This window comes from Sander lucioperca, chromosome 20 (genome assembly GCF_008315115.2).
Source record: "Sander lucioperca isolate FBNREF2018 chromosome 20, SLUC_FBN_1.2, whole genome shotgun sequence".
NCBI lineage: Eukaryota > Metazoa > Chordata > Actinopteri > Perciformes > Percidae > Sander > Sander lucioperca.
In genome coordinates this window covers 1,653,900-1,678,352 of record NC_050192.1, presented here as the reverse complement: position 1 = coordinate 1,678,352, position 24,453 = coordinate 1,653,900, and the positions used below count along the sequence as shown (strand labels likewise).

Here is a 24,453-nt window from a genome sequence, read left to right as displayed (position 1 = left end):
AATTTAGGAAGATTACATTTGGTCAATCAGCTTTGTCATTTACAGCAGTAGAAAAGTGGAACTTAATTCCACTTCACATTAGAGATTGTGCAAGCCTCAGCAGTTTTAAAATATCTTTAAAGACTTGGCTGAAGGCAAATCAACTATGTGATCATTGATCTTTTCATAATATGGAAAGTATATTTTTCTACTGGGTATAAGTTATGTAATGCTTGTTATATGTTGTTGTTGTTAAGTTTTGATCTGTTTTGATAGTATTGTCTGTATTGTCTATATTGTCCATATTGTCCTTTTATCTCCCTTGCCCAGGGACCACAGATGTAAATTAGCTGTATAGCTAACTCTGGTACAGGGCTTGAACTGTGCATGGTCCCTGACAAATAAACTATAAACTAAACTAAATTAAACAAAAAATTAATTTAGCATAATTCAGCAACTGTATTTACATTTCAGGTATGATATATATATATATATATATATATATATATATATATATATATATATATATATATAGATACTTTAGATCCTAAACATCCCCTGTGCCACATGTATGTTTAACATTAAAACATGATTCATAAAATCATGCCAGTAATTATTTTAATAGCTTAGTATTCTATGCAAAAAAAGGTATGTATAAAGGCTTTAGGCTGCCCTACACGTTATTGTAGGCCCAGTTTAATAAGCAACTTCATTTATACAATATATGTAGTAGGTGGTCCCTGATCTGTCTCTCTTTCAGTTAAGGGGTCCTTGGCTTAAAAAACGTTGAAGACCCCTGCTTTAAACTGTAGCCTATGTATTTCTTATGTGTTTTATATGCCCTCCTTCCCTTTCCATATGTGGCTTTGCCACTTTTCAATTTAAATATGGGGGCAGTAACCATCTGGTAGGTGTGGTGAAGATATAAAAGCCAGGCAGGTTGGGTTATCTTTGTACAGGTCTGCCCTGATCAGCTGTATAAACAACGTGATAGAACATTATTCGTGGGACTGTCCTAACATCGGTTAGACGCAGATACAATCTCTGACAGCTCTGAAACGCCACAGAAGACATTGAAGATGGACCTCAAGGTAAGATATGGAGCCTAACCGTACATCACACTACATTTTCAGGACTGGAGAGATGAGGAAGACTAAACACAGGGAAGCTGAAGAGCTTATAGAATAGACAGCAAACCTACACAATCACAAGTCAAGATTGTATATGTTTACCATCTTTTGTTGAATCTATTGTCAGTCTACATCAAAAGATGATGAGACGTCGGAGGCACAGACAATGAAGATGAGGAAGATTGCAGTAATGAAAAAATGAAGAAAAACTAGTTCACTGATCACTCAGGAGTCTTTTTACTGGTAAACTTTTGGTAAATGGACTAGGTATGTCCAATTTTTGTTCTATTTTGTTTTACCCGGGCCTGTACTACAAAGCAAGATCAACATGCCCTGGATTTATTTCCATTACCCAGCTTCACTACACCTAACAACCGCGGTCTCGCATAAGGTGTGTCACGACGGTGCTCAGCAACTAGTTGAATCAACACAGGGTTTCCCCAGCGACAAGCGCGTTCACATAAAAGAGGCGGGGTTTGCTCCATATCACCAATCGCAAACATGGACGAGTCTACCAGAGCCGCATATTTTACATAAGAAGAGCAAACAATAATCCTACAGAAATATGAAGAACACAGACACGGTTTTACAGACAAAAAGCTACAGTCGCTGCTGCTGAACCCAGCTGAGGAAAGCTGGCAAAGATTTCCGACGCTGTAAATGCGTAAATTACAAGACTTATCAATATCATCATCAGTCAGGCACAAGTAGATCTGACCATAATTACACTTCCAGTGCATTCCATAAACTTTCGTTGCTGTAGCCTATATTCTTTAAGTTGCAACCCTGGCAGTTAAGTGATCGTTGGATCAAATAAAAAAAGAATATAAAAACGTAATTCAAACTAATCACATTGGCAAATTAGGACTTAAAAAGCTGACAAAGATACGTAATTCCCTATACTAAATCTATATCTTTCATAAAGATACCCATCAGGGAATGTTAACGGGGTTGTCAGTCTCTAAATGTTCTAACTTTTCTGAGCGTACCTCGCTATCTGCGCACCGAGTTCTACCTGATCTTCTAAGAACGGTGACGCTGTTATCAATCGAGTATTGATTGGTCAGTAGGCGGGGCTTTAACACCTGTTGATCTCTTCTCTCCAACATATCCTGCTCCCGATCAGGTTATGTGTTCAGCATAAGTTACCATGGCAATGTAACCCGGTAACAAGTGAGCCACTGTTGTGATACACAGAACCCTTGGTTGAACCTGTGCTAATTGGTCCCATCAGCATGTTATTAACCCATTCCTTTGGAGCTTTGAATTAATGTTTGGGCTCATTGGGCCTCATGCGAGAACATTTTCCTATTCTCATTCTGTAGCTAGCTCACAGCTACCCTCAGGAGAACTGGAGCTGGGTTTACTGGGACTCTTTTGGGTCATCATTGGACTGAGTTTATGTTCTATGTGTTCTGTCAGGTGTTTAATGATCCCATCCACGGGACGGTGGAGTTACACCCACTTCTCATCAAAATCATCGACACACCTCAGTTCCAGAGACTGAGAAACATCAAGCAGCTTGGAGGGGCCTACTTTGTTTACCCTGGAGCATCCCACAACCGCTTTGAACACTCCATTGGGTATGTTGGTATGGTATCAGATAAATAGTTTAGAGTTTTAAGGGAATCACAATCTAAATTAATTTAAGACTAGTTTGCTGTAAAGCACCAATAACATCAATAAAACCAAAGTAAACACATTGCATTTATTAGTATACATATAATACAAGTTCATATTTCCAGTTTGTCAGCAGAATACTTGTGTGGTAATTGTTTCATGAGTTTTTTATTGTTGTGTATTGTGTCTGGTGATGAAGGGTGGGGCACTTGGCAGGTCAACTTGTTGAAGCTCTGCGTACAAGGCAGCCGGAACTCGACATCAATGACAGAGACGTCCTTTGTGTGAAGATTGCTGGTCTCTGCCATGACCTGGGTGAGTGATACACACCTTTTCACTATAACATCATGTCATATGTTTTAAATGGTTATTACTGGGTGTGATTAAGAGTGGAAATGTTTAGTTTCCAGCAGTTATCCTGTGTGCATTATACTATGTCTATGTTTACATGAGTTTTTATTTTTACACTTATTTTTTTCATTAAATTTGTGAGCCGGATGCAATATAACTTCGTTCTGCTGTGCATGTGCCCTGTGAAATAGTATGAATGACAATAAACTTAGAGGTCCAGTGTGTAACGTGTTTAGATGTTGATTTTCCAAAACTGTGTTGCCCGTTCAGGAACTTGTCCTTTTTCAAGAATATTTAATACAACCATCAATTCCAAGTATTCCTATTGGCTTGATGGGAGAGGCAGCATGTGTATGAAGGTAAATATGGGGTAAAATGTGAGAGCTTGTAGAATACGATGTGAGAACTTGCAGAACAAACAATCTGAATTTGTACGTCAAAATTTGCACTTCTGAATTTGAAGTCACACAAAGAAAGAAAACACATTAGAGTTTGTAAAAAAACCTGAACTTGTAAGTTGAAATTTGCACTCGTAGAAAATGTTCACACGCCTGTATTCTGAATGTGAAGTCATAGAAACAATATTCACAAATGTGTAGATTGATATTTACATGAACACAATGACAGCTGCAAACTCACAACCACAACTCAGTGATTACAACCTCTCAAATCTGTCACTGCAACTTCACACCAAGTGGCATCACCAAGTGGCGAATCTCTGCGCCTCGACTTTTGCAATACTTTTGGTGATACATTCGGTGCTAAACTAATCTGTACCTGTGGACTTAGGCTGTGGAGCTCTGAGCCAACAGAACAGGGGAAGCAGGGTTTCTATCACCAGACAACTCTGTCTGGCTTATTTATGTAGCATGGAAGCTTGGTGGAATAGCAAGCTAGCGTTAGCTAACTAACCAGCCAGCCCGCTTCTAAATAAATACCTTTTAATTATCGTAACACTTTATAACAGTCAAACTGAAACACTGGCGGTGAGCTCCAGGTCCTGCAGCTGCAGACGGACTGAAATTCTGCTTGCAAAATTGGCGAGTATTTTTTTAACAACTGCCATGGCTTTTGGAATGACTTCCATTATGTTGTTGCGTTGATGGAAAATAATGATGAGAAAATGACAACAAATAAACATGGAAGAAATGTTGAATTTGCATCAACAGAAAACACAAAACAGGCCTGTAAGATGTACTAGATATACTAACAGTTGACTTCACAGTTGACCTCAGTTCACTTACAATATATGCATACAATCCTCATTAGGTTCCTTTATATTTATTTCTCCATATCTAGGACATGGACCCTTTTCCCATCTGTATGATCAAATGTTCATAAACAGAGCAAAACGTCCAGACGGTGGTAAGAAGGTAAGAAATTATTATTTTTGTTGTCTGATGTGTGATATAATAACCCACCAGCCAGGGCCTGCATTAAGGTAGAAAATCATTTGAAAACAAACAGGAAATAATTAGCAAAGACATGAACAACAGGTTTGTGTTTAGCAGTCAAGGTTGCAGCAAAACAAAAGAGCCAAGTAGTGCTGGTTTGTTTGTTTGTTTGTGAGCCGAAATGAAAAATGATTTAATCATTAATCAAATTAATCGTTGATCTGTGCCAGCACATACCTCAGTCCTTGGTTTCTCCATGTTCAGTGAACCTTAGTAGGGTGGGATGTAATAATTGTAGCAGACATGGTAATAATAATGAAGATAAATATAATAAAACAAAAATAGACCTGAATAATAGATAATAAATTAATAATAATAATAGTACAACTTGTAAAACTGAACTTGGACATGACCTGTGAATAAGTGGGCACTTTTTGAAATAAATTCAAGTTGCCACTCACTTTTGTGTTTTATATTTTGTGAAATTTTGTATTACATGTATATTGTCAATTCCTCTTCTTTTTTTACAAAGTAGTTTAATTGACTTTAGTTAACTAGACTTCTCCCTAGCTTTGCTGTAGTTCAACTTCTTCCAGTGTGAAGGAATTGGTAGCTTGCAAAGCTTTGAAAGTAGCTTTCCCAACACTGCCATCAGCCAGTATCTTAGCTTAGCATAAAGACTGGAAGCCAAAAGCAGTCCTTCCAGAAAAATGCAGAGTTTTTTTGTGATTGTTGTGGGCAAAAATCCTTGATTATGCAGCACGTTTTCTTAAAAAATGTGATGGAATATGTGGGATATGCAATTTTATACGATGAAATTGCGGGAACTTGCAAAAATTGCGGGATCTTGCAAAAACTGCGGTTTCATCGTGGCTTCACCGCGGGATTTGCAGCTTTTCGATTATGTTCACGTCGCGTAATTACGTCACTTAACGAACATAACGTTCCCATGGCAACAGGGGAAAATGGCTGCTCTTGTGTGAAGTAAACGCAACATTTTTCAACTTTCTGCTAAGATATATGTGTGACTTTTTTGCAACGAAAATGCGGGGATTATGAAATCATGCAAGCCCCGCATATTTTGCGCGAAAATCAGCAATTTATGCGCCGAAAGTGCGGTGTATTAGAAAGAATGCGTCCCCCGCATAAATATGCGGACTTTGGCTGATTATGCATTGAATTATGCGATCGCATAATCACGTTTTTCTGGAGGGACTGCAATAGAAACAGCTAGCCTGGCTCTGTCCAATAGTAACAAAACCTGCCTACCAGCTCAGTCATTAAAATTCTGTATCTTGTTGTAGTATTTCATAAAATATCAAACTATTCCTTTAAGTACAATTAGCTGTGTCATTCCTGGTATTTTGCGATATTATTCATGTGCAGTGATTAATAAAATGTAGGTTAACATTAAATGAGTATTCTTGTGTTTATTGTTGTATGTATGTGTATTATTAGTCTTTTGTAGAAACCAAATCTATGAGGGGTGGTGGGATGTACACTTGTGATTAATATATTTGGTACCACTAAAATTGCATGTACTCATATTACCTGGAGGCTGTGAACAGCAGAATGTTCAGTGTTTAGGCAGAAGTTGGACTCACAGGAGAGAAGAGAGAGATTCTGGGTCTCTGCTGGTTCAGGGTCAGACGGTCTGGTTCTTTCAGCCAGGAGAACCTTGGGCCAACACGGATCAGGCTTGAGAAGATCATGAGAAGTCTTTTCTGTTACTACTCCATCTCTAGTTCAGTTGAGGAGAAAAGGCTATACAGGCTGACGTGGAGAAAAGGGCAAAACAGGCAGAATAGCAGAGGATCATAAGAGCTTTTTCTTTTTTTCTTTTTTTTTGTAACTTTCTTTACTTCTTTATGTCTTTTTTTAAGTCTAATAATAACATTAATAATGTGTATCTTTTAGCATGAAGAAGCCTCTGTAGAGATGTTTGACCATCTGGTGGAATCTAATAATCTGGAGCTGGAGCTGGAGGACCATGGTCTGATTCTGCCCGATGACATGGATTTCATCAAAAAGTTGATTGGAGGACTGAAGGACCCTAAAGCAGTCCAGGTCAGTCCTGCCTGTGTGCATTGAGTGAAAACAGTCAGTATCATCATCATCATTGATTATAATGCCATTAATATGCTGTCATCTCCACAGTGGCCATATTGTGGTCGGCCAAAGGAAAAATCCTTCCTCTTTGAAATCGTGGCCAACAAAACCAACGGCATTGATGTGAACAAGTTTGACTACTTTGCCAGGTGAGGCTTGTTGAACAGCTACTGTAGAGCAATTCATTGTTTGATGCAGAGTGATAAACTACTATGTATTATTTTCTCCTAAACATTTATAATAATCTCTTGATCATTTTAACAATACGTAGCTTCCTCCAGGTATCTTTGATTAGTTTAAAGTAAGGAGTCCATTACACATGTCTTCACTCTGTCTCTTCTCAGGGACTGCTACCACCTGGGCATGCAGAACAACTTTGACCATCTCCGCTTCATACAGTTTGCCAGAGTGATTAAAGTGAAAAAAGACGAGCTGAATCACATCTGCTGTAGAGACAAGGTGCTGACATCGTTACTCCTGCTTTTGTTGAATCCAATTTTAAAACAGCATCTATTTATCTTAACTTCATGCTTTTATTCTATACCTGTCTTATTATATTCTATTTTATATTCTCTTTAATAAAGGTTTTTAATTGTTTTAACTGCTCATTAATGTTTACGGTGGCCGACAGGTGCAAACACACTGCAACTTAATGAAACACAAATAGAAAAAACACAAGCAAATTAAGAAAACATCTTCATTAATTTGACAACACATGCGCAGCATTTAGCAAACACGCTGCAAATATACACAACACAACCAAATACATAAACACGCTGCAAATACACACAACACAACCAAATACACAAACACGCTGCAAATACACACAACACAACCAAATACACAAACACGCTGCAAATACACAACACAACCAAATACACAAACACGCTGCAAATACACAACACAACCAAATACACAAACACGCTGCAAATACAGAAACGATGAAAAAAGAAAAGCAGAAAATCCCCGAAAATAAATGCAACTAAAAAAAGGCTGCATCTAGTTTACACAACTGAAGTTCTCCAGGCCTCTAGGGGGAGCTCTGAGTGGAACAGCTTGATTTGCTTGTGTTTCATTAAGTTGCAGTGTGTTTGCTCTCTGTCAGCCACCGTAAATGTTTTATGTAAAGCATTTTGAATTGTCTTGTTGTTGAAATGTGCTGAATAAATAAAGCTGCCTTGCCGTATTAGTTGTGACTAAACTATAGACAATCCTCTAAACAGGAGGTGGGCAATCTGTATGACATGTTCTACACCAGGAACTGTCTCCACAGAAGAGCCTACCAGCACAAAGTGAACAAGATCATAGAGTATATGTGAGTAGCTAACCTTCCCAGGTTGAGCCTCTAACAACAATTAGCTTCTTCTGATGCAGCTCATTTCATTTGCTTCATAATTCTATTGTGTGGTATGCATAAAAGTGATAATATGTTGGGTATGATCATCCAGGATTGCAGAGGCCTTTTTAAAAGCAGACAACCATATCAAGATTGAAGGCTCAGGAGGGAAGGAGTTCACTCTCTCTACAGCCATAGGTGACAAGGAGGCCTACACCAAGCTGACAGGTCTGTAGATACCACTGTGTGCTGTGAGCTTGTTTTTCTTATCTTATCTTATCTTATCAATTAGGAGTAGAAGCAACTTGCTGAAGTTTCAAAGGTGTCCATTATTTATAATATACATGATACATGTTAAATAATAGATGACAACCGGTCCCATAAATAAGAAAGTTATAATAGGTGATTTACATGCCAGATTGAGCTAACATTGATCAAAATTGTTTAGATAAAATTCATTTTATGGTAGTAGTAGTTTAGGGACCGTTCGGTATTTATGGAATGGACCGCCAGAGGAAAATAGGGGAGGGTCATGTCTTTTTATTTTTTGCTGAGGGGAGGGTCACCCAACTTTTTTATTCATGAAAAGAGCAAAATTTCAAAGTGGCTTATTTGGTGGATATTTATCCATGTAGCTCTCAGTCTCGGCCCCCTAGCAGATGGGTGTGACCCCATACGTGGAGTTTGCTGGGGGGGCAGGAGGAGCACTGCCCCCCTGGTGGCTCAAACAGGTAATTGCATTGTTTAAAAAATGAGTGGAATAATTACATCTGGCATGACCAGATATTTTATAAATATCTTAAATAACACAAAACAACTAAATGGTGGTAGGTAATACATCAGATTTCATATACTGCTTTAGTAAAAAAAAATACTACCTGGCTGACGATGGGAGCAGCAGGACGCAAAAAATGAAAGTTACTGTTGCACTAGTCTGGACATCTTGCCGTGCCAACCTTGCAATAAAGGTTTCCTAAATGCCATGTATATACATGTGATGTCAGCTTACTAATTGATTGCAGGTTTTGTGTGGATTTGGACTTTTATACGTTTATTCCACTTTGTTTAAGCAGCGAAGTGGAGAGGCCTCGTTCACCAGTTTGGAGCTGGCTGGTGAATGTGACGCTCGTATCGGCCTTGCTGGATACACCGTGACTCTGTTTGTGGATCCACTGATCGCTGTGGATTACTTTTTTTCCGTGTCATTGAATTACGGCAAAATACGGATCTTTTTTCTTAACATGTCTTACGGTTTTATGGTTTGACTTCGCTTTGTTTCTGCGTTTGGAGAGGCATCTCAACAGACTGGAGGTCCAACACTGATTGTTCACTGTTACATTTTAGTTGAACTTAAGCATTTGTCTATTGTGTTCCAAAACAGCCGTGCCGCGATTGGATTTCATAAGAGCGAATTATTAAATTGTTACAATGTAACTTAAAATCTGCTTTAAAAATAAACATATGTGTTTTGGAATATAATGTTCAGCTTCGGCAGCTTTACCTATGTGCTAAAATATACAATGACGATAGTGACAAGTCCATAGCAACCAGTGTTGAATTGGTTTTATCCCAGCGTCCTTTGCTGAATGGTCTCAATGTTTTGTTTTATTTCATATGAATACTAGTTTACTAGAGGAGTAACTTAGTATTTGAAGTAATGCAGTAATGCAGGAAGTATGCATTTAGTTTCCATGCTTATTGTATTTCCACAACAATGTTAGAGAGTAAAATCTACTGAAATGGCCACCACACCATAACAGAGGAGTGGGATGTGTAAGATGAGAATGCAGAGGTTAACTCCTGTACATCATGGCTGTAAAAATCAAATGATATCTGTACTTCTTTGCTAAGTGCAAACTTACACGCGAGGGCAGGGTCATTCCTCTATTTCAAATCATTTTGGAAGGTCATAGGAAAATTATTACTGACGAGGGGAGGGTGAAGTCTTTTTGTTTTAGAGGCAACAAAACTCCTCCGGTGGCCCCCTTAATTAAATAACGAACAGTCCCTTATTAGAATAATCACACATTTTCAAGAAGAGAATGAATGAAGTAATTGTATTGCATAGGCCTATTTATATTGCTTAATTCTTTGAGTTATGTCTCTGTTATCAATCAACTATTTATTTGTAAAACATTATGAATGAATTTGTGACCTTTTCTTTAGTTTGTTCTATAGAGTGTATGGTTCTAACTCAGCTGTCTTTCACTCGGTTTGTCCTGTAGATCATGTGTTTGAACAAATACTCAACTCTCCCTCTGTGGAGCTGGCTGAGGCAAAGAAGATTCTAGAAAGGGTCATCAACTCTCCCTCTGTGGAGCTGGCTGAGGCAAAGAAGATTCTAGAAAGGATCATCTCTCGAGACCACTACAGGTTTCTGGGTGAAACCAAGCCTAGACAAGTCCTGACCAGGGTGTGCATTAATGTCTTTGTGTACCTGTATTACATCACACTTCTGTTTGACACATTATACTGTATATTCTTACTGAGGCTATGATAACACTGAATATTATAAAAACAGGTTTTGATATAACATAGCTGCTGTGCTCCTTTTGTGGTTGATAAGTGCACATTGCTTGTTACTGTTGTCTCTATTATTTTACATTGAGGATGTGATAGCAGTGGGAACTAAATCATAGGATCAAATGTTGCTTGGACTAAAAACAATAAGAAAACTGATTTTTTTTTTGCGTGAAAACTACTTGCGTCCAGATGAGCTTTTCCAGGTCATTTTCATAGAGACCCCTGCCCACAGCAAAACAGTCAAAGAAAATTAGTCTTTTTTTTGTTTGTTAAATAATTGTTAAATAACAAAACTGTCTGGTAAGGGGCTTTTTATGGTCGCTACGTTGTCTGACTAGATCGAGATGACTAAGTTGTCCTCTAACTTTGCTGCCATACAGAGTCCCGTCTGTGACTGGACTACAGACACTGCTGGTTACCCTGCCAGCCCCCTCCTGCTCCCTTAATACAGCCAGAGTCCCAATATAGTTGTTGATATTTACATATAATATATAAAGCTCTCTTTTAGTGTGGACAGAGAGCCGAACTGAAAAACAAAGTCATGTGGAAGTACTTTTACTGTGAGTTGTCAAGATGGAGGGCATTTTAAATCTCGTGTCTCTCACCTTTTCTCCTCCCTCCCTAAGGAGAAGATTCTCGGTTGGAAAGAGGAATTGGATCAAGCCATAGAGAATGGTAACAAAAGCTGCTGTTGGTGTTTGGTGGAGGTGTTTAGTAAATGGTACATTGAGAGTAAAAGCCACTTGCTGAAGTTTCGGAGGCATCCCTTTTTGATTATGTACATATAAATGATGAATGGCACCCATTTCTGTAAGTAACAACGTTGTAATGATAAAAATATATGCCAGATTGAGATAGCTTTGATGAATGAAGGAACAAAAGTTTAAAAAAAGAAATAATGAAGAAAAGTAGTTTCATCCCATATGTATATTGTTTAGTTTTGTGAGCATCTCAGTTTACAGTGTCAGTTATTTATTTGTGAAACCCCATGAATGATTTTGTGACCTTTTCTTTGGTTTGTGTTTGACTCTGTTTGTCCTGTAGAGGAGTTTGAACCAATACTCAACCCCTTCACTAGGGAGATGGCTGAGGCATGTCAGATTATATCTCGTGTCATCTCTGGAACCCTCGACAGCTTCCCAAACGAAATACAGCCACAGCAACCCACAGAGGTGTGAACTCTGTCTTTGTGTGCCTGTATTACATTTAACTTCTCTTTGACACCTTATCTATTTCACCGTGGCTATGATAACACTGAATATTCTCATCAGATAGGCCTATTGAAAATTGCTTGATGTTATGGTCATCTTGTGGTTGATAAGTGCACATAGTTTTTTTTTCTTCTGTTTTCTATATCATTTTACATTGTCTCTTGGGGTATTGTACTTCGATTTCATGTGGGCTACTACAAAAGATCAAGATTTCTAGAAATTAAATTTAGAGGATGTGATAGCCATGTGAACAAAATCATAGAATCAAATGTCAGTTAGACTGCAGGCTGGCGCAAACTTTTTTATCGTAAAAACAACCACACTAGTCCACATGTTCTGGTGTTTTAAGATTTATACACACTGAAGAAAGTTTTGGAGCAGCTCCATTTTGGGGTGAGAAAACGCTGTTTGAGATGATGTTTTTATATTGAACTGTTAATGTGAACGTACCCTTACTGTGTGTTGTCAAGTCTGAATACATTTTAAATCTCATGTCCCTCACCCTTCTCTCCCTCTCTCCTCCCTCCCCAAGGCGATGTATCGTCAATGGGAAGAGGAATTAGCTGCAGCCGTCCCTGATGGAGGTGATGAGGGTGTCATGCTGATACCAGAGGACTTTGTAGTTTTAGTGAGTTTTTAGTCTAATTCCTTTTACTTTACTTTTTTTAATTTTGGGTTTTGTTGATTATCATTTAATTTGTAAGATGTTGCTTTCCTCCATTGGTATAGTTTACTTGGGAATATAAAAACAGACTTCTCTCTCCCCCTTCTCGTTTAGTTCCTTACTTTTGACTATGGAATGAATGACCAGGACCCCATCAAGAATGTGTATTTCTACAGCAGGAGAAACCCTAACACAGCATTCAACATCCCCAGAGACCAGGTCAGAACTAAATCAACCACTCTGTAAGGCAGCCTCTGTTATGTCATTATTCTCAACTCTATGCTGCTGTCATTCTTGTCAGGTGTCCAAGCTTCTCCCAGCATGCTTTTCTGAGCAGCTGATCAGGGTTTACATTAAGAAGACTGATGAGCCAAGTGTTGAGGCTGCCAGGAGGCACTTGATCAAGTGGTGTGAAGATAAGGGCTTGCCAAACCCTCAGGTAATATTTAGATCTAGGTTGTTATATACAGGACAAGTACTGTGTGGGGCCCTCAGGCTGGAGGTTCTATTAAACAATAACTAAGATAGTTTGGTCTATAGATCTAAGAAAATAGGAGAAAATGCCTGTTACAATTTACTAAAGCCAAAGGTGGCTAATAGCTTGTTATATCCCTTAGCACCGTCACATAAAACAAAAGAGCTAGCTAGCTAGCTTATGACAGCTAAGAGAGAAACTGTCGAATGACACGATGGAAACTGCTGCAGGCAGGAACCAAACACGCCACGTCTACATCGAGGACAGAGCCTCTATATATGGGCTCTCACTCTTCCACCAGGCCACCCAGGCACCCTGGATTAAGGCATTTTGGCTTGAATGAATAATCATAAATATAGTCATCAAAACAGCAATTTATTTTCTGTCCATGGACTAAAAACTTTCCGTCTAGTGGCCTGCCTCAGTAATGACAAATCTCTCACTCTGAACCACTCTTGTTAATACTCTAAACACTTTTCTGTCTTTATTTACATGCAGTATGGAGAAATTGCAACACCGGAAGTCATCCCTGGGGGAAATATCTAGAACAATCCACCAGACGTTTTGGAAAATAGAGATTAAAAGTGAAAAAGAAATCAAACACTCCCTGATTATTATTGATTCTATAAGGTGAGTATGAGCACAGTGTAGTACTAGACACCATTTCTCTCCAAAAACAACTGAGTACCAGGATACATTACTGCATGTTTGGGTCATATACTCAGTTTCTTTAGAGCCCTGTTCAACATTATACACATATCTTTGTTTTAGTTTGATCATCAAACACACTTTAAATGTCTTGGTCTAAACTGAAGCATGTTGTAGAGGATTGGTTTATTCAGCTATCAGGGACATTTAGGCTTCTCTGTGTATTCTGTGTGTATTCCTTATAATCAGGGCAAGCTACCCACTTAACTCGTTATTAGTACTACCCACATGGAGTACAGGTAGAGTGAATATTTAAATTGTGGTTTAGGGATTTTAAATATTATTAAGGTGTTTGGTTTTTATGTTAATCTGTGTGAATTGATGTGATAATCTGATTATATATTATATATCTGATTTGGGAATCACTTTGTATTGCATTTATCAAATGAAATAAGAATTATGATTACTATAACCATTATGATAACAGTATACTCTAGCCCAGTGGTGTCAAACTCATTTTAGTTCATGGACCACATCCCCCTAATCTGATCTGAAGTGGGCCGGACCACTAAACCACTCCAGAAAGATCAGAGACTGTATCTGCCACAGAGTTTCTTGTCAGCTTGATGTTGCGCTAGTTGCTTCTGCTACGACAGCGTTCTAAGACCGTTGTAGGAAAAAAATTATGTTACAGACCCGGGAGAGAGGGGGAATATTCAGAGAAAAAACTCAGAATTTCTAAGATTAAAGTCATACATTTACGGAAAAAGAACTCTGATATTCTCTGAGATTAAAGTGGTAAATTTGTAATTAGAATTAATTACTTCTCTGCAATTTTCACACTTTGCAAAGTCATCCAGTGGGCCTGATTGGACCATTTAGCGGGCCGGTTCCTGCCCACGGGCCCTATGTTTGGCACCCCTGCTCTAGCCTATATCACTGTTTCTCACTGTACTCATACTATATAGCTCAACTTGCTTTGTTCAATGTAACCATCAGAGTGTGATTAAGATAAACTTTTAATATTGTGTTTTGCTCATAGAGTGAAACTGTATTAGATTATTAATATATATTTGGGGCTGTAAAGGGAAACCTACCAAAGTGATTAGAACCTTTCAACTGTATCCCTAATGAGACTTGGTTGATGACAGATTGTGCCTGCTCTATTTGAAATTAAACTCTTGTTTGTCCTTGTGTGGTTTAACTTGTCCAACAGATGAAATCATAACACTGGGATGATGATGCATCTATTATCCCTTGTGTTGTCGTCCCGTTGTTTAAAGGTGCTCTAAGCGATGTAATGCGTTTGGGCTACAACATTTTTTGTCACATACAGCAAACATCTCCTCACTATCTGCTAGCTGCCTGTCCCCTGAACACACTGTAAAAAAACGGTCTCTGTAGACAGCCCAGGCTCCACAAACAGCAACAAAAACAAACTGCACCAACCTGCACCACCAAACATAACAAACAGTGTTCCAGCCAATAATCGACAAGAAGGATTTTGGGGTGGGGGTTGGGGGGTTAGAGCCATGGATGTATTAGTGCGTGGAAGGGAAATGATGGGATGAGGAGGAGGGAGGGGTGAGCTAGCCTCGTTTTGTTTGACAATACTTTGAACATCAACAAGAAGTGACGTCACCCAACATCGCTTAGAGCTCCTTTGAATTAAAAAAAATATTTTTCCCAACGTTTCTTTTTTAGTTTTCGACACGTCACTTTTTCTGACATTTTTGTAGAGTTTAGATTCTTGGCCCAAGCCCGAGTCCGACCCGAGCCCGACACGACCTCGGGCCATTATTTCCGCCACATCCTCGGGCCGGCATCAAGCATTTTTTTTTTTATTCATTACCTATTTAGCCTAATTGGGTGGGGAGAAAGCTATGCCATAATCAGAACTATTATAAATATGTATATATAAGCTATATAAAAGTAACAAATGTGTACAAAATTTAGGCTGCAGTTACAAAATGCAGCACTTCATGTGCGGAGTCTCCTCCTCTCGCACACATCACACCTGGCCTGCTGGGCTGTATTGTGTATCTTAAGTGCAACATGGAGCTTGAAGATGTAAAGAAAAAAAGAAAAACAGGAGAATTAACTTTGAGCAAGTGTGGAGGAAAGTCGGAGGTATGGAAGCAGTTTAAACAAGTCGTGGGCAGTGACAACAGTATGTTGTTCATCATTGTTTCTTTTTTTTACGTTTCTTCATTCAGATCCATTTGCGATCCGTTCCATTCTGACTAAACAAACAGCAGTTTACATGCTTCGTCCTTGTTGCATTATTCTAAACAGATTTCTGTAGTTCAAACAACTCTGAATTATAGTTGAGAACGTCAGTTATAACGGCCCACGTATTAAAAAATTGTCGGGTTTAAATCGGGCTCGGGCTCATAATTCCAGTTAATGTGTCGGGCCGGGCCGGGCTCGGACGCAACGTGCACAGGCTCAGGTAGGGTCGGGCTTGATTTTTTTGGGCCGATCTAAGCTCTACATTTTTGTCACTTTTTTCAACGTTCTTTTGTCTTCTGCATTCGTTTGCATTCTAGAAAAATGCTATAAAATAGAATAAATCACCCAAATTCAATGAAGAGTGTACCTACTTGTGAAGTGTGTTGTATGGAACCATCCACGTTATTTTCTTTGACAATGTGGTTGAAAAAAACCCAAATTTGTGATGTAGAAACTTTTTTTAAATTTGACCCGAAGACAACAGGAGGGTTATTCAGCTGGGATGATGATGCATCTTTTATTCATGGAATGGGTTGTCAAAGAAAAAAATTGGGAACATTTTTTTAAATGTGTATTAGCAAAGAAAGGCCTTAAAATGATAAAAGGAAAAACAATCAATCCTGAATGGAAAGAGAAATAAAGGGAAATGTCTCAGTGCTATTAAGTCGTATCAATTCCAACACTTAGTCAAGCAGTCTGCAATGATTAAAACTCAAGTAAGTATATAGTTTATTATATTCTTCAGTAAGTCTTTTTTTTTTTTGCCCAACGGTGACAAAATCCTAAAATGATCCATGTCTTTATTAAATGAAACAGCCCCAAAATCACTATCACCAAACCTGAGATAATCCAAGACAGTTTTTGATCAAATTATTGTTTATTTAAATGGTTTGTTTTTCATCAGAATCAGAATCACAATCACAAAAGCTTTATTGCCAAGTAAGTTTTTTACACATACAAGGAATTTGTTCTGGTGTTGTAGGCGCATGTCACATTCTCTAAAATAAGTTAAACAAACAGGTTAAACAGAACAAACAATATAAGTAAATAATTATATGTTTACATTTACATTTACAGAACGTATTAAAAATAAGAGAGTAAGAGTTAAGATAAAAAGAGCAGATTAAGTACAGTGGCATGTAGAGCCAGAGGTGGGGTGTGGAGAGAGTCAGGGTGGTTCCAGGCCTTGTTAATACGGCTAGTGGCAGAGGGGAAAAACTGTCCTTGTGACGTGAGGTTTTGGTCCTGATGGATCTCAGCCTCCTGCCAGAGGGGAGTGGCTCAAAGAGTTTGTTGCCGGGGTGGGAGGGGTCAGCCACAATCTTTCCAGCACGCTTCAGAGTCCTGGTGGCGTAAAGGTCCTGGAGCGGCAGCAGATTGCAGCCAATCACCTTCTCAGCTGACCGAATGACACGCTGCAGTCTGCTCTTGTCCTTAGCAGTGGCAGCAGCGTACCAGATGGTGATGGAGGATGTGAGGATGGACTCAATGATGGCTGTGTAGAAGTGCACCATCATTGTCTTTGGCAGGTTGAATTTTTTCAGCTGCCGCAGGAAGTACATCCTCTGTTGTGCTTTCTTGACGAGGGAGCTGATGTTCAGCTCTTGCACCACTTCACCAGGTGGTCAGCCTCCGACCTGTAGGCGGACTCGTCTCCATCAGAGATGAGTCCGATGAGGGAGGTGTCGTCCGTGAACTTCAGAAGCTTGACGGACTGGTGACTGGCGGTGCAGCTGTTGGTGTACAGGGAGAAGAGCAGAGGAGAAAGAACGCAGCCCTGGGGCGATCCGCTGCTGATCCAACTGTTCCAACAATCACCACTCTGGTTTGGTTGAAATAAAACCTTAATTCACTCATGTACATGTGAAAATATGCTGGCTCTACACACGCTAAGAGTACTGTTTATTTAAAAAAAATATCATTTAGACAGAAAGAAACACTGTCACTAACCCCAACCCTTCCCTAACCCTGACCTACCTAAGCCTAAAGGCGGTTTTATGCTTCTACGTCAAATCGACGACGTACCCCTGCAGACCCCTCTGCGTCACCGCAAACCCCTCTCTGAGCCCTTCTCCGTAGCTCGATGTGCACCTCCAAAAATGTGTAACTTTGCGTCGAGGTGACGCAGACCGCAAGGACTGTGATTGGTCGACTGGTCCTGTGTGTTGATAGTGGGTGTTTCAAGCAGCCTACTGTAGGGAGTAGCAACATGCTAGTTCACTGACATAAGCTTTGCAAATAAACTCAGACATATTTTGGTTACAATGATGGGGTTATCTGTTTGTAAAGTGTCTATATGTCAGTAATGTTTAGAAATTAGCACTTCGCCAGCAAGCAGTACTTTGTGGGCTGTGGTGCTAAAGTTTGCTTGCTAATATCTAGATAGATCCTTTTATTAAAATACTAAAACACACACAAACTACACACAGCTGCACACAACAGGCTGCCGCCTCGCCGGCACCATCTTATCTGTAAACATAACCTCAGACTTTTCACCTGCTAGTGTTGTGGCGGTGAAATGCACCGTGATACAAAGCATCCCCGACGCAGAACTCCAAAAGGGTCACAACGCCATAGCTACGGCGTGGAGTTGATGCAGAAGCATAAAACAGCCTTTACCCTAGTCTTAAGCAACAACCATGGAGCCAGTGATGGCTCTGTGTCTTCCTGTGTGTGTAATGTATACACTGTTACACCGAATTAGTTGACTTTACTAGAAATTTGCGTGGAAACCCGTTACCTTAAATGGTTTAAGTTTTTACACAAGGTGAAATTTAACAGGTCAAGTTGTATTAACACAGAGCGGTAAGTTGTAAACCTGTTCTCGATGACTCGTGAGTTCTCGCGTGAATCAGCCGGCTACATTGTCATGAGTAGATCAGTAGCAGACGAGCAAGTGAAGTCTCTCCTCTAGTCAGGGTAAAGCAAATCCACAACAAAAGCCATTCTTTCACTTCTGAAATAATATACAATGTTCTGCACGTAGCCTAGCTAAGCTTACTGTAGGTTTGGTGTATAAATGTAGTATGTTAAAATGCAATTAGGTCGAGCAGACAGCCCGAAATATTGCAAGCTCGCCTCGGCTCGCCTATTGATCAATACTGACTCAAGTGACTCAAGAGACTCGCACAACCCAGATCAGTTTAGTGAGTGACTCAGAATAAACCAAATCCTTAAAAGGAATTGAGTCATTAGTAAATTCAAGTTTCCCAAGTCAGTATATAATAAATATAGACTAGGTTATACTTATGAAAACTACAGGAATAACTGCTCTAAATATGTTTTTTTCCTTATGACAGCCTGATTTTAAGAACAATATACTCAATACATTAGTTCCAGTAAAACAGAAAGGATAACAATTTTCAGATTGTATTTTCCATCGTGCTCTGCATGTATGTTAGACCTTGGTCTGACTCACTGTCCAGACCTCATCAGTCCCCCCCCCCCAGGTCTCGGTCATGGTGCAACATTAAATGTAGCCAAACATGAAGACTAAATCAACCATACTAAACTAAAACCCAGATAACATCAATGTACACCCTAAACATTAACAGAACATTATTAAAACACACTTTAACCAGGACAGAAAACGATCAGAACATGTTTTTTTCCCATGAGCCTTTGCACTGCTTCAGCCAAGAACAGTTCCAATGACCCCGCCCCTCCCATACAGAAACTTACCACCTTAGTTATCTCTGCTAAATATGATCTGTGCACTGCATACTTAAGCTGATTATTACAAACAACTAATGTGATTTAGAAATTAATATGGTTTTAAACAAAACATGAAAGAATAAGTAGTGACCACTATGAAGTTTAATTACAACTACATCTGGGTTTACAGTGTATCCAGTATATATACACCTTTAAGCCCAGCTAGTTTGTGTCACAATGAGATGACGTGTGAGTGTGAAGCTTCTTTGTGGCCATCTAGTGGTTGGATTAGATTTTCTGGAGACCAGCTGACTCGTTTACCTTCAACATTTCTAGAGAAAGTGCTCTGACTCTTATTCTACCTCTGATAGTAAATAATGACAAAAGAGACATCACAACCGTTTATTAGATTTATCAGCATTTCATTGGAGTTAGTATTTATTATCAGCATTTATTGAAGTCCAGACAAAATGCAGATGTGTGGGTAATTAAGAGATTCCAATTGAGCTGCATGTCTTTGAAAAGTGGGAGGAAACCGGAGCACCCGGGGAAAACCCAACATACACGGGGGGGGGGACTTCAATCTCCACACAGAGAGGGTGGATCTACAGGGGGGCAAGGGGGGGCAGCAAACCCCCCACTGTACCATTATCATTCTTTTCAGTGTTTCTCTTGACTCTGTCCCTGGTCTCCCTGAGACTCTACACCTGACTGTCCCTGGTCTACCTGAGACTCTCCACCTGACTGTCCCTGGTCTCCCTGAGACTCTACACCTGACTGTCCCTGGTCTCCCTGAGACTCTACACCTGACTGTCCCTGGTCTCCCTGAGACTCTACACCAGACTGTCCCTGGTCTCCCTGAGACTCTACACCTGACTGTCCCTGTTCCTCAGGTCTTTCTGTCTCCTTTGCCAGTGACATAGTGACGTTAGTATTTCCATAAGCACCCATTCTTATAAAGATGTTACCAAATTGTCTTGATATGAGGACTTATTGTACTTACTTGGCGTTTTGGTGTAACCCTACTGAAAAAGGATCTTATGTCTGTTTTTCATTTCTCTGTCATTTTATCTGGGCAACAACCACACAAATCTTTAACGTCAGATGTCTAAATATGAGTTAGTTTCATAGGTTCACCACGCGGTCATATTAGAATTATAAAATGATCTTGCGTCCTCCACATAAATATTAGGTTTTGTCTGGGACAGAGGATATATATTTAACTGATCTGCCACTTAACTTCATATTGAGCAAAACACAACTATAGATCTTCACACACATAACGTAACGTTAGTTGTAGTGCATGCATTTCTATCCAACAAGCTATTAAACAAGCTAGGTAATGTTACATTATATTACACTAACATAGCAAACTTTTTTACTGACTAATTTAATAATTACTCAGCATCATTTCTATTACAGAAAAGAACAATTTCATCCGATGTTAAAGTGAATAAAATAGCCTTGAACAGTAGCAAATCTACTACTACCAGCAGCCTATGTTCTCTCATTCTCTCCTGTCCGCAGGACTTGTGTGTGGGTAAAGCAGGCAGTGGACCAAACCACTGTGAGGCAAGGGAGGGGGGACTAAAAATGTGGCTGAACTTAAAAAGCATTTTTTGGGGTTTGTATTGTTTTACTACTTACACAGACCATGCTGTGTATTGTAAATAATTTGATGTATACATCATTATGTTATTTACAATACACAGCATGGTCTTTAATGATATTTCTAGGGGGGGGACAATCTTTAGATGGGACCTCCCTGGGATTTATGCCTATGATTGTAGATGTAATCTTAGCCCCCTGTCCCTCAACTACTTAGCTACGTCCCACGTCTGGCTCGCACACAGCGAGTCTGCTGCGGGGCGGTGGCACTACGTCCCGGCAAAGACTGGAGCGACTGAGCTGCCCCCCCCCCCCCACCCCCCCCCGAGCCTCTACAGGTGAAGTCCTTTTCACCAGGTGAAGTTTAAACACACGTTTCATTTAAAGTTACATTTGTAATAAATGTAATGCATGCTAAAGGCGAGTCAGCATCAACAACAGCGCGTCTATTACGTTAGCCAAAAGTAAGAGCATTCTGCCCTTTGATTAGTTTTGATTTTAGTAAAGACAAGAACAGCATAATACTAAATATTACAAACTGGCATGTTTGAATTCATAGAGGGTGGCGTTACGTTACAACACACCACACAGTGCTCGCTGAGACCGATCATTTGTATGTGATTAGTTAAGGAGTACTATAAAAATCCACTTCCTCTCACATATCACGGCAACAAGGCGGCACAAATTAAACCAGGAGACATCCTTCACTGTCAAACTGGGAAAACAACAAATACAATCAGGAGGAGGCAGATGAAGATGACGGGGAGGAAGAGGCCTGCAGTTAGCCCTGGACCATATGGTTTGTTTATATTCTCCTTCCATGTCAATTGCAGTACAGTAGCATAACACGTCATGTTACTCAGTGACGTGACATATTTTCAGTTTTGGGCTATTCCATTTGGTTGTATATGTTATAGGGTAAAGATTTTTATATACATAGATTATCTAATGATGTTTTACAGTTTCTCTATCATAGCATTTGTTTGACCTTTTGTTTGATCATAATTACTGATCAAATAAGACACATTCTGTTCTATTTTCTGTTCTATTTGTCTGTGTCAGTAAATATGATCAATCCATTTAATTCAATTTCAGCTAAATTCAGTTTTATTTATAGTATCAAATCGTAACGAGAGTTCACTCTTCTCAAGACACTTTACAAATAGAGTAGAGTAAAGCAGTCTGTGTTGTATTTCAAATTGTAGTTTGTGTCCAGAGATCTTCAACAGGGGGTTGACCCTAGGGGGTCCTCAGAGTCACTGCAGGGGGGCATCCAAATTATTGTCAATTTTTGAAAGCCTTTTTCAAAAATGTGTATGTCTTAACGTAATTTCAACATATTTTTAGCAAATATAAATCCCCACTGAGGATAGGCTTACTGGCCTATAGGTAAGGTAGTCATCCACAGATACAGTTGATCCTAAACATTCACTGTGCCACATGTATGTTTAACATTAAAACATGATTTATAAAACATGCCAGCAATTATTTTAATTGCTTAGTATTTTATGCAAAAAAAGGTACAGTATGTATAAAGGCGTTAGGCCGCCCTATACCTTATTGTAGGCCCAGTTGAGTTTGCAACTTAATTTTATACAATATATGTAGTAGGGGGTCCCTGATCTGTCTCTCTTTCAGTTAAGGGGTCCTTGGCTTAAAAAACGTTGAAGACCCCTGCTTTAAACTGTAGCCTATGTGTTTCTTATGTGTTTTATATGCCCTCCTTCCCTTTCCATATGTGGCTTTGCCACTTTTCAATTTATCTATGGGAGCAGTAACCATCTGGTAGGTGTGGTGAAGATATAAAAGCCAGGCTGTAAACATGGGTTATCTTTGTACAGGTCTGCCCTGATCAGCTGTATAAACAACGTGATAGAACATTATTTGTGGGACTGTCCTAACATCGGTTACAACGCCACAGAAGACACTGAAGATGGACCATAGCAAGGTAAGATATAAGGCTAACCGTACATCACACTACATTTTCAGGACTGGAGAGATGAGGAAGACTAAACACAGGGAAGCTGAAGAGCTTATAGAATAGACAGCAAACCTACACAATCACAAAGTCAAGATTGTATATGTTTACCATCTTTTATTTACTCTATTGTCAGTCTACATCAAAAGATGATGAGATGTCAGAGGCACAGACAATGAAGATGAGGAAGATTGCAGTATGAAAAAATGAAGAATAACTATTTCACTGATCACTCAGGAGTCTTTTTACTGGTAAACTTTTGGTAAATGGACTAGGTATGTCCAATTTTTGTTCTATTTTGTTTTACCCCGGGCCTGTACTACAAAGCAAGATCAACATGCCCTGGATTTATTTCCATTACCCAGCTTCACCTAACCTAACAACCGCGGTCTCGCATAAGGTGTGTCACGACGGTGCTCAGCAACTAGTTGAATCAACACAGGGTTTCCCAAACTAGCGACATAAAAGAGGCAAAGCTGGCAAAGATTTCTGACGCTGTAAATGTGTAAATTACAAGGTTTATCAATATCATCATCAGTCAGGCACAAGTAGATCTGACCATAATTACACTTGTGCGTTCCATAAACTTTCGTTGCTGTAGCCTATATTCTTTAAGTTGCAACCCTGGCAGTTAAGTGATCGTTGGAGCAAATAAAAAAAGAATATAAAAAGGTAATTCAAACCAATCGCATTGGCAACATACGACTCAAAAAGCTGACAAAGATACGTAATTCCCTCCGTTAAATCTATATCTTTCATAAAGATACCCACCAGCGAATGTTAACGGGGTTGTCAGTCTCTAAATGTTCTAACTTTTCTGAGCGTACCTCGCTATCTGCGCACCGAGTTCTACCTGATCTTCTAAGAGCGGTGACGCTGTTATCAATCGAGTATTGATTGGTCAGTAGGCGGTGATTTTACACCGGTTGATCTCTAATCTCCAACATATCCTGCTCCCGATCAGGTTACGTGTTCAGCATAAGTTACCATGGCAATGTAACCCGGTAACAAGTGAGCCACCGTCGTGATACACAAAACCCTTGGTTGAACCTGTGCTAATTGGTCCCATCAGCATGTTATTAACCCATTCCTTTGGAGCTTTGAATTAATAATTGGGCTCATTGGGCCTCATGCAAGAACATTTTCCTATTCTCATTCTCTAGCTAGCTCACAGCTACCCTCAGGAGAACTGGAGCTGGGTTTACTGGGACTCTTTTGGGTCATCATTGGACTGAGTTTATGTTCTATGTGTTCTGTCAGGTGTTTAATGATCCCATCCACGGGACGGTGGAGTTACACCCACTTCTCATCAAAATCATCGACACACCTCAGTTCCAGAGACTGAGAAACATCAAGCAGCTTGGAGGGGCCTACTTTGTTTACCCTGGAGCATCCCACAACCGCTTTGAACACTCCATTGGGTATGTTGGTATGGTATCAGATAAATAGTTTAGAGTTTTAAGGGAATCACAATCTAAATTAATTTAAGACTAGTTTGCAGTAAAGCACCAATAACATCAATAAAACCAAAGTAAACACAT

At 39.5% G+C, this 24,453-nt stretch overlaps 2 protein-coding genes, 1 long non-coding RNA gene and 1 pseudogene across 5 annotated transcripts in view; 3 read left to right on the top strand and 1 right to left on the bottom strand.

Annotated features, from left to right (window-relative positions):
• Positions 1 to 24,453, top strand: part of LOC116042058 (deoxynucleoside triphosphate triphosphohydrolase SAMHD1-like) — a 120,607-nt gene that overhangs the window by 87,416 nt on the left and 8,738 nt on the right. The window contains exons 13-14 of one of the 3 annotated variants that reach the window (XM_031288184.2): positions 12,619 to 12,756; positions 13,291 to 14,447. In XM_031288184.2, the coding sequence (XP_031144044.2) occupies positions 12,619 to 12,756; positions 13,291 to 13,338 (186 nt within the window). In that variant the 3' untranslated portion in view covers positions 13,339 to 14,447. Of the gene's footprint in view, positions 1 to 12,618; positions 14,448 to 24,453 lie in introns of those variants that run through there. The other 2 variants (XR_004896022.1, XM_035995971.1) reach the window with 2 other exon arrangements.
• LOC116042098 overlaps positions 738 to 24,453 on the top strand; it is a 32,310-nt pseudogene continuing 8,594 nt past the window's right edge.
• LOC116042062 (deoxynucleoside triphosphate triphosphohydrolase SAMHD1-like) lies at positions 891 to 12,300 on the top strand. Its single transcript, XM_035995975.1, has 12 exons — positions 891 to 1,070; positions 2,532 to 2,692; positions 2,929 to 3,044; positions 4,380 to 4,453; positions 6,392 to 6,550; positions 6,632 to 6,732; positions 6,928 to 7,042; positions 7,807 to 7,898; positions 8,032 to 8,147; positions 10,145 to 10,194; positions 10,249 to 10,332; positions 12,186 to 12,300. Exons 1-12 carry the CDS (start codon positions 1,059 to 1,061, stop codon positions 12,291 to 12,293), a joined length of 1,188 nt encoding a protein of 395 aa, XP_035851868.1. The 5' UTR covers positions 891 to 1,058; the 3' UTR covers positions 12,294 to 12,300.
• Positions 12,559 to 24,177, bottom strand: LOC118493968. Its single transcript, XR_004896023.1, has 3 exons — positions 23,933 to 24,177; positions 20,199 to 20,202; positions 12,559 to 12,569 (listed from the first exon to the last, which is right to left on the bottom strand). It is a non-coding gene; the product is annotated as an uncharacterized LOC118493968 (long non-coding RNA).